The sequence below is a fragment of the Parasteatoda tepidariorum genome, chromosome 10, assembly GCF_982258835.1.
Source record: "Parasteatoda tepidariorum strain Cologne lab strain chromosome 10, Ptep-v5.0, whole genome shotgun sequence".
NCBI lineage: Eukaryota > Metazoa > Arthropoda > Arachnida > Araneae > Theridiidae > Parasteatoda > Parasteatoda tepidariorum.
The window spans coordinates 86,951,387-86,962,905 of NC_141764.1; the positions used below are offsets into that span (position 1 = coordinate 86,951,387).

The window sequence follows — 11,519 nt, forward strand, 5'->3', positions numbered from 1 at the left end:
AGAGTTTATTCTCTATTATGCAAAACAATAAATAAATAAATAGAAAATTTAATGTATATTAATTTTTCTACAAAATACGTTATTTAAAAGTTAACTCTCTTGAAGATATTAACTAGACTTTGATATGAAAAAGTATTGAGAATTGGAGAAATGCCTGTGAATATTCTGTAAATATTCACAGGCATTTAAGTCAAATCAAACATATAAAATACAAGTTTCTCCTATTTTTGTATAAAATATTTTTTATTAATTACATTATTTTACATAATTACAATCATCTATTTACAAGCATTGTAGTAATATCATGAAATCTCCTCATAAAGTCTAATACTTTTTTCTATATTTGTGACGCGTGTAGTATTAATTACATATAAATAATCAGTTATACATAACATTTTAAAATAGTAAAAATTTTCGAAAATATTTTTTTAAATGCTTCAGAAAAATTCATAAATTTTAACATTTCCCAGGCTGCAAATATTTTTTCATATTTAGTTTCTAAATAAAGAGACACTTATATTTAAATGAATTCTGAAAAAATTGCATATTTAGAAGCACTGAAAATACTTCACTGAACCAGTTCTACTATCTTTTTAAAATTCGCAATCGATAAACACTTCTTAAAATTAATAAATGGGGGCGTTACTTTAAAAAAAATTTTTCGTTCCCCAGGACTCTTATTTCATCTTCATTTCTATAAATACAATACTGATGCGGTAATTAAACTTCTAAAAGTTGTAAATTATCTGGTTGGTGGTAAAGATACCAACTTCAGGTAATAACTTTAAAGACTTTTACCAACTCTTTCTACATACTTGCTTCAACCTAATTTTACCAGGGGTTTTGCCCCAACAGGACCGAAGTAAAAATTATTTCCGAGCTCAACACCAAACATAACTTTACCGCCAGCTGTTAAAACTTTGAAAATTCTGGGCAACAAACTAATGAGTCCTCCAACAGAAGTAATTGGTTTACCAGCTCCGATTTGAATCGCTATTTCCTTCCCTTGCTGTCCTCCTGCATAATTATTCCCTCCCTGATATCCATTACCAATACCTACTCCTCCCCCTGATTGATAACCATTACCAATACCTCCTCCCCCTGATTGATAACCATTACCTAAACCCAACTGAATACCTATACCACCTTCTCGACTTGATGGAACATTTTGTTGGGGTTGGTATTGCTGCACTAAGTTATTTTGGTAATTGAGATCCACAGATCTGGGTTGCTGCAGCTGTTGAAGTTGCTGTATTTGCAATTGCTTGAGTTGATCTTGCTGCTGCTGTTGTTGCTGCTGGAGCAGATGCTGCTGTAGTTGATGTTGTTGTTGTATGGTTAAATATTGCTGTGATGGGGCAGCTTGCTGCGTTTGTTGAGACTGCTGTTGTTGAGATTGCTGAGCAACAGGGTTTCCATTTAAGAAATAGCTCACTAAATCAAACCCACCATCTTGCCTTCGACTTATTGTCTGGTTTGAGTTTAGGTTGTCAATATCTGTAATATTTTCATTTTTTGCTCCTACCTAAGTAAAAACGAAAGGTATAGATATAATTTATTTATAATATTTAAAAAAAATTTAAATAATATAATATTTATTTTGTATCAATATTTAAGCATGTAATTTTATTTCATAATTAATAAATATTTAATATTATATAGCACCGTTCATAAAATGTTAGGTTATGACCTAAATAATTTGATTATATGCTTACATTGGTGCATGTCTTTGGTGGAGTCGAGATTTGAATGGAATTTTTGCGATTTTTCGCCGACCTTGTTACATTTTTACCTTGGCATATACAATTGCCTAATTTTAAGGTCATATGTTAAAATGGATTTATAAAGCAAAATAACGTGAATAAAGGACAGAAATGAACATATTGGATAATTTTGGTTCGATGAACACGAACCTTCTTCAGTGTCGGAACACAAAAATCATTGTGTTTGAAACTGAGAAAGGTTCATGCTTACGATGAATTCATAATTAAAATCACTAGAGTGTTTTTGTAAATCAAATAATTTTAAGGTAAGTAGATAATCTACACGTTATTTCTATACATTTAATAGTTCCTATTTATTATCTATAATGACTGTTGAAGACAAAAAAAACAATAAAAATCAACATAATTGTGTAGAAAATGAAATTTATATTACTTTTCTAAATCTTTGCATTACTCATTTTTAAACTTTGAGTTGAACTATTTGAATTTAAAAATGTATTTATTTACAGTATTTTAAGTACGAAACATAGTGTCAACATTATATCAAATTTGCATGAACTATTATCGTAATTTAAAAACAGTTTAAATAGCCTTTTGTAACTTACGTTTCTACTTATTTTTAAAACAACTTCATTTAAATAAGAATTTAGGCTTACTAAATAAAAGAATTGCTTATCGGGTCGGTATTCTTTTTAAGTCATGATAATGCTTCTCTGCTTAAATCTTGCTTGAAATTTAGCCTATTTACTATTTTTCTGCTTAAGGTTTTCTGTGGAACACTTTTCAGTAATAGTTGACCATTTCTGCATAAACTGTTTAGAGATGAGCTAAATAGCTGTAGCAATGAGCTGCTTAGGGATGAGCTATTTTTCTGCATGAAGCATAAACTGATATTTCTATTGTCTGTCACACTTCTTCATTATAAGCCGAATGATAAGTGAATTTTAACAAAGATATAGTAACTTTTCTAACAGTTAAGGAGATAGGAATTTTTTATTCGACACTGTAAAAGGTTCCGAATCAAATTCCGGGAAAAATATCGGCACCCACTTTTGCAGCTGATACTTTTTACAGTAGAATTTCGTTTCTAATTCTATTCTTTTTTCATTGAAAATTAAGAATTCAGGAATAAAGAATTAAGTATTAAACTGTAGCGTCGGCTTAGTTATCCCATACATATTCATATGTTATTCCATTAATGCCATTTATGTAATTTAATTTAATATTAATGTCTAGAACTTTTTACTTCTTTTCAATGGATATGAAAATAATAATTGCAATAAACATTAAATTAATAACTGATATAATTAAGATAAACTCATGACATAAAAAGCACATTTGTGTTTTCGATTGTCTATGGTTTCTGAATTAAATCCAATTTTGTTTTTATTTTATTTTAAGAATTATCTTAGCAGTTAAGATATTTATAATTGATTAAGTGGCATCAGACGCAAGCATCCACTTAAAAAAGTTGTAAAGAGACAATTTGTCTCCATGACCTTCATTATTTCCATATATTTTACATATTCTTTAATTTTTTTAAGTAAGTTAAAAACTTTATAGCTAAGAAAAATTTATCTTATTAATAAATGTTTCAGGGATGGCTAACAAGATAACATTTATAATATTCAAATAAGGCATAAGGAAAAGTAATTAAACGAGTGACATAAAAGAAAAAATATAAATTAAATTTCCTAAGGCGCTTTTAACATTTTATAGTTAAATGGAAAAATGAGTTGAAATAACGATTAAAAAATTTAAAATAACCATAAATTAACACCAGAGAAAGTTAAAATAGAAACCAGAACTTAAAATAGCAAGCGCACCATTTTACTTAAAGTTTTGTTAATAGTTCATTTTTTTCAACGTATTACTTAATATTATAATATATTTTAAAATTTTGATTTTATAAAACTAAAATCTGATCTCACATTCCAAAACAATAATATTCTCCTTCTCAACTTTCCATTTATTTTTTCGCGGTATTTTTACCATCGCTATCTCTCTACTCGATAAATTTTTCCATGCTCCACATTCTTGGATCAATCACCCAACAGTAATTTTGTCAAGAAATTGGGGATGAAAGACCTTCAAATAACTTTCTTTTCTCTAAAAAGAAATACCTTCTTCCCTTTCTTAACAATCTTGTTTATTATTTTCAATGTCGATGAAGAGCTTGAGTAACATAATGAGTGAAATTATGTTCGTAAATTTGAACAAACAGAACAGAGATATCAGGAATAACAAGATAACCAGGTTATTGAACGAGCAAGTAACTTATGTTTCAAACTTCGTTAACTATTTTAATACTTACACGTAGTGTTGCTCGCAAAAAATTACTGGAAGAACTATCAGTTTTATGCCTGCTAATTCATTTTTCCCTGATAAGTTGTCAAATTAAGCGGAAAATTGTAGTTCTTAAAATGTTTTTGCTAGAAAGTTTGTTAAGGTGGAAATAATTTATTTATTTGAAAAAATGATAAATTTTTTAATTAAATTGCCACAGATAAAATTTTTAAGTTAGTGTTTTAAAATAAAATTTTTCAAAACATTATATTGCATAAAAGGAAATAAAAATTTAAGTCTTAAAACAGTGAAACAGTCCCTTCAGAAATTTAACGGTGCTAAAAGATATACCGAAAACATAAAAAAATTATGTTTAATTAAAAACCTAAATTTTATCTATACATTTTTTCAGGGGACTCCTCAGTATTTAATTTTATCTTTTCAAAAAAGTATGGAGGTTGAATGTGACAAATTTATTTAAATTCAATATAGGCTCAATAATGCCTATAAAATATCGGAGGAATCGGAAAATTCTATATATTATTCACCAAAATATATTTTCATTAATAGTAGCTGGAAATATACGGGAATATATATAGATCTTTATAAAGGGTTTTCATTGGCTGGATAATTGCTATAATTTATCGAATGGATCAAATATTTATATACAGGTCCTATTTTGGCAGATTTGTGGCTAAAAAATATAAGCTACATTGTACAATTATAAACAAGTCCTATAATGACTAAATAATGCAATAAAATATTGATATTTTTATTGGTCCAATAAGATGAATGCTAAAATCAGAAAAAAACTGATATTGAATCGTATAAGCTCATTTTTATTAGCCTTCTTTATATAATTTTATACATAGGGCAAGCTTAATTACTCGCAATTTGAGAATGGATTACATGTGTGAAATTTAGATTTGAGAATAGATTACAGGTGTGAGATTTAGATTTGAGAATGGATTACAGGTGTGAGATTTAGATTTGAGAATGGATTACAGGTGGGAGATTTAGATATGAGAATGGATTACAGGTGGGAGATTTAGATTTAAGAATGGATTACAGGTGGGAGATTTAGATTTGAGAATGGATTACAGGTGGGAGGTTTAGATTTGAGAATGGATTACAGGTGTGAGAATTAGATTTCAGAATGGATTACAAATGGGAGATTTAGATTTGACAATGGATTACATGTGTGAAATTTAGATTTGAGAATGGATTACAGGTGTGAGATTTAGATTTGAGAATGGATTACAAGCGTGAGATTTAGATATGAGAATGGATTACAGGTGTGAGATTTAGATTTGATAATGGATTACAGGTGGGAGATTTAGGTTTGAGAATGGATTACAGGTGGGAGATTTAGATTTGAGAATGGATAAAAAAAATCTTTACTTTAAATTGTGACGACATAATTAAGTTAGATGTCTGAAGAATACTTACTTTCGCTTTATTAATTGACGATTGTGCGCTTGTAGCATCTAATAAGAGGAAACCAACTGAAAAACAATAAATCTTATTTATTTTTATACAAAATATGGCACAGTTAATAAATTTCTGATATGTATTTTTAAATAAAGTATATGAATTTTGAAACAAAATCGAATATGAATACTTGAATGCATTATCGTATTATGCAACAGTCATATTAACAATGGGCAAAATCAATGAAAAATTATAAAAATTCGTCTAATTGCTCACTAGTAGATCTTTTAAGTTTAATTAAAGCAATTTAGTTAGCTTAACCTTCGCCATAAGCCTAAACCTTTTAGAAGCAGTTTTAAACAATGTTCTATTTTAGAATAATTTGGTCTAATTACTATAATTAAGAAGAAAATGAAGTTGTAGTGTGATTCAAAAATATTTTAAAACTATCTTTATATAATTTATTATCAAGATACAAAAGTAAACTAAATTTGAAATTTCTCCATTTTTTCAACAAAAACTATATTTAAACTACGTTTAAGATTTAATTAAAGTTTAGGGGAGAATTTTAGTTCTGAAGCGGACTCGAGCAAATGTCTCGAAATCTTCTATTTCTTAATTTCGAAATGTTTGAAAGCCTAACTTGGATGAACAGCATTATATTTTTACTTGATACATTTACCATTTATGCCAAATTTATTTGTTTGACAGCTATGACTCAAAACAAAATTTACTTTAAAATGTAATCATGATAGAGATAGCAACCTCGAAATATGATCGAATGTTTCTAATTTCCATTGAAGTCCAAAGTTTGAAAATAAGTTCAAACTTTGAAATACTTTAAGTTCTATGCCAAAAAAACTGCTGAATCAGCCGGTCAACACAGATTGCCATTGTATTGCACTTTAAGATTTTGCTATAAACTTTGTTATAATCTCTGCTATTATTTTTATATATTTTGGGTTATCGCCTTCTGAAATACGTTTTGATTTTACATCTAATTTACTGTTGCTAAATAAATTTAAATATAAATGTATGTAGTCAAATAAAAGAAAATTTCGCTGTTTATTTCAGACTTTTAAACTTTTGCTAGAATTTCCATTGCTACAGTCTCGAATCCTGGCTGAACAGTTTATATTCTTAAGACAGTTTTAGAAAATTCAAAAAGAAAAAAACGAAAGAAGACATAAATGTACTGTTAGCTACTTTTTATTCCGTATACTAGAAAATCAGTTCTAGATTTCTAGAGATAAATAAATTTTCCTATAACAATACATAAAAAAATTATTACTCAAAGTAAAAGAAATACGAAAGTATTCGCGAAAAGCATTAAAAACTAGAATTTATAAATAGAAATCGACCTAAAGTCATAAATAAAAACGACTTTTCAACCCAGTTGAATTTTAACGCTCCAATTTATGTGGACTGTTAAGCGGCCCGCATGGTATTTTTTACAAATTTTCCAATTACATTCTCTAACTAAATACTCAATTTTCATTTTTTTCTGTACATTTTCCTACACACCTTCGTATTTACAAGTCTTGAAGTTTTTATGCAGTAAAACAAAACGAAACGTTAAGTTGATCACTTTAAACAGTAATGTTATCGCTTACACTGAGAAAAAAAAATCTGGTAAAATTGCTGTACTGAATGATAAGGATATTTCTGTTGAAAAAAGTATTGCTTTGGTTTATTAAACCAAAATAAACAGTATTTAATAATTTTTTCTGCTCATATGATAAATGTTTATAGGAAATTCCGGCATTCAAAATTATAGTACTTATTACCACACATTTAGTAAGAAAAACAAAATTGGAAAGTAAATTTAACCGAATAAACGATTTTTATGCTAGGTTTTAAGATATCATTATAAAATTAGCCAAATTTTACTACAAGTCTTATCACACATTATAAAATCATATTTTATTCCAAAACAATGCATAATAAAACCATAGTTTATTTACGAAAACCATTACCAAAGTGTTTCGATAAAAATTACGGTACTTTTTGCTCTCATTGAGCAAAAATAGGGAAAACGTTACCATATTCTGGTAGTTTTGACCATACTTTCTTTTCAATGTACATTTTTTTTTAAATGGAGAGAAAAATATAGTCTCAATTACAATCAAAATATTAATCTCGCGGATAATTATATTCTAGATAATTAATTCCTTGAATGAAATAATATAATTTTCACTTATTTCCTCTAAAATTGCATTTATTTTTAATAAAATTATTTAAAACAAAAAACTTAAATATTATTGTTTATATATAGACTTATTTTCGTGGATTAACTCTTATTTAAAATAATAAATTTCCATAAAATTTCAAATATATTGAGATATTTACTTAAATTCCTAACATTTTTGTTATATCTTCCTATCTTGATGACCTTTCATTCAGATCGATAAAAAAAATTCAAACTAACTTTGATTATTATAATTTCGATAATGTTTGTAACAAACAGTTTAAGAAATTTCTATAAGGGTCTTATCTAAACTTTTTCACCAAGTTAAAATAGAATAAATGGCTTTAAGGAACTAAAATTATCTATATTTATTTCCAATTCGATTTCATGTTTCCAAAAACTAAACAAAGTATTTACAAATCTTAAACGTGTATAATTATGTACAGTAAAAATAATCCGAAAATCAATAAATTAAACGCATAATCTTTACCAAGATTAATTTGTACAGAGCGAACTACAAGATAAATTTCTAGTTGCGGAAAATAAATTGTTCATTTTTTCTACTCAAATATGCATAGAATTATATCCGTGTATGTATTAGTTGAGATACTTGATGTTATGAATTTTTAACTGCTAGTAATCAACTGCAACGAATGTGTTATTAATTAAATTCTCTACGCTGTGGCCTCAATTGTATGCTTAGTTTTGATCAAAGTTTTGTATTTCGAAAGCATTTAAATTTTGATTGTTCATTTCAAATTCGATTACCAACAATAAAGATTACATATTTCATTTTTCAAAGAATAAAGTATTTCAAAACCTAAAAATTTCCTCATAATATTAGTATGATCCTCAATCATGACTATTTTATGACAAAAGTATATTCAAAATTTTGTTAAAGTAGTATTTATTTTTAAATCACTAAAATTGATGATCAATAATCAGCTTATACTTGCGCACTGGTAATTTAATGGAAAATGCAATTTTTTTTTAAACCTCGACTTTTTATAAAATTTGTACTTTCAAATGTAATAATTTACAATTTTTTTTTCTAGTAATCAGTCATTTTATGAAAATAATTGCCTTTAAATTAATCAGAGATTCTAAGAAAAGGCCGGGGGAAATCTTATAAAGTTAATAAACAATTTTATTTTGAAACTAAATTAAAATATTTATAAAAAAACCAGTAAATAATTTATTTGAATGTTTTCACACGATTGTTTTTCATAGAGTATAATGGAAAGAAAAGATCAACTTACTTTAAATATATCTGTATTTCCATAAAAAAATTTATCAATTTTACAAAAGCCATTATTTAATTAATAATATTCCTTATGCTAAGCATTTGCTTTATGGGTTTCAGTTGCACTTATATTTATAATATAACGATGTTTATTAACTTGAAAATAGTAATAAAATGTTTAAGAATCAGCAAATAATCAACTAACAACTAAAATCATAAATAAATTAACGTTCTATTAATCTAAAAAAAATTTTAAAAATTAAATATCAAATTAAATTTCATGTTAAAAAAATTCTTAATCTCATAAAAAATATACCAGATTAATAAGCTGACACTCATATAAATCAATATAAAACAATAACTTTCACTTCAACCGTAACGAAAGCTGAAAAACTTACCACAAACCATAATACACAATGCCTTCATGTTCAACCAATTGAAATCCATCGTATCTTGTGATGCTACACTACTGATCCACATGAGGTTCTATGAGGAAATGTATTTGCTCTATTTACTTATTATATATGAATGTTTGTCACGTGGGCATACGTTTTCTCTGATTGGTCCAGATCTTCTATCTGGCGGGAACAATAGAGTGAATTAGCCGGCGAACGTTTTTTTGTTTTTCTGTTCTTTGTGAACCCGTGGTTGTTGTCGATTCCTAAGATCCACCAAGAATTGTCTGCAAATGAATAATTAACTTCACCAAAAACTAGGTTTCCTTGTATAATGGTCGAAAATGATATAGACTTATCAGGAAAAAGAATGGACCTAGAACAAAATATTTTTCTTCAGACGTTAGAAAATTGTTTTGATAATTTAGGCGACTTCCGAATGCATTTTACCATTCAGTTCCGCCAAGTAACCACAGGCAATCATTAAATTATTTCTCCTCCGTGATTTACTTTCACTCTTTTTTTTCTCATTGCGTGCAAGATAAGAGATTTTATAGCTTAAAGATGACCAATCGAATCATGGTTCAGTTATTTATAAGCAGTAAATAGAATTAAACACATTTAGATAGACTATCTAATAGATAATAGCAAGCAGTCATAATTTTGTTTGCGCGTTGACTTTATCTCAATTAAGCGAAATATGTTAGTGTGTATAAGGAAATATTCGACTTTTACTACCATTTTGAATTTATAATTATTGTTTACAGGTATGGAAAAACAGTATCTGATTGTTAGATATTAATTAGTGATACTGCGCACCAGAATCGGAATGATCTTAAATTTATACATAAACAATATCTTAGGTTTTAATAACACTACCACTTTAGTTGTAATCATATTCACCATTGAACATTTTTAGTTAGACAGACAGGAAAGAAATATTTTTCGCAGTAATAGCCTTCTTGGTAATTACAGTTCTTAAAATGAAGAGAGGTAGTCTGAAAATAAAAATTTTATCAGCAAAACTACTTTTTAATAAAATTAATAAATTCATTCAATATAAAACTTTTCTTATAACAAAGATCTATCACCTAAATTTATTTTCCACTAAAAATATATACTTTTATAAATATATTATTAATAATTACATAATTTTGAATTGAATGGCAATTGTTGCGTTTTCTTATAGACAATAAATTTTTGTTTCTTTTTTCTTACTCATTTTACGGAGACATTGAGTTATTTTAATGCGTCTGCATTATTTTTATTTTCTTCAATTTTTATTTCAGGCAAAATTAATACTTAATTCTTCCTTTACTTCAGTGAATGCAAAGATCCAATAAAATGAATAATATTCAAACATTACACGCATTAGAACTCGCATTTTAATATTTAGACAAAGAAAAATATAGTGTCTCTCTTTTTATTAGCTATTTGCTAATAGGTTATTTTTTTATTTAGATACTTATTTGAGACACTAATATGTGCATTGGATTTTAGCTCTGAAGATTTTTTTTCAAAAATGTTTAAAATAATTATTAATGTTTTTTTTGCTGAATGCGTGATTTTATTTAATTTCCTGTATGCTTAATTTTCCAAATATTAATTGTTTTTTTTTTCAGTGTTTTAATTTAATTTCTTTTATAATACTGTAAATAATTTAAAATGATTTCAAGTTTATAAAATTAATTAAACTGCCTTTCAATATTGATATTTGATTAAAATCTGCCTAACCATTTGCACTTATTGAACACAAATCTGTAAATTGAGTAAAAAAAGATGTCAAACTTAATAATTCTTTTTCTAATGATCGATGTTTTCCGAACTGAAACCCACTCTTAGTGACTCAAAGTGATAAACTTCAAGTGTGCAAATAAGCTAGGATTGGGTTATGAAAGCAGACAATTAATCAATATGTAAGTAAAAAATATTTTGTAACAATCTATCTATTCCTGAAATATCCTTGTGTAGATTGTAAATGTAGGGTAAATAACCAGTGAAGGAACACTTCAGCTTCGCTTGCCTTTTAAAAAAATCCTATAAATTTCAAAATTCGTAATTTTAGTTAAATGACAGTGTCAACATATTTGTTACTAATTGCAAATTATGTAAAAAAAATTGTAGAGAACTTACAGAATATTGTTTTAAAGTTTTGGAGGTTCAAATAACAAGTAGTAAGAAGACCAAGTGAAGGAACAGCTCTTACCAGTGAATGAACACCCAGTAAAGGAACACTTAATTTTGGTTATTTT

The 11,519-nt window shown here is 27.0% G+C and overlaps 1 protein-coding gene across 1 annotated transcript; it reads right to left on the bottom strand.

Annotated features, from left to right (window-relative positions):
* Positions 1-224: 224 nt before the first annotated feature.
* LOC107441398 (uncharacterized) lies at positions 225-9,463 on the bottom strand. The gene is made up of 3 exons (XM_016054637.5): positions 9,271-9,463; positions 5,460-5,515; positions 225-1,525 (listed from the first exon to the last, which is right to left on the bottom strand). The coding sequence occupies exons 1-3, from the start codon at positions 9,350-9,352 to the stop codon at positions 821-823; spliced, it is 843 nt and encodes a 280-aa protein (XP_015910123.3). The 5' UTR covers positions 9,353-9,463; the 3' UTR covers positions 225-820.
* Between the last annotated feature and the right edge of the window lie 2,056 nt (positions 9,464-11,519).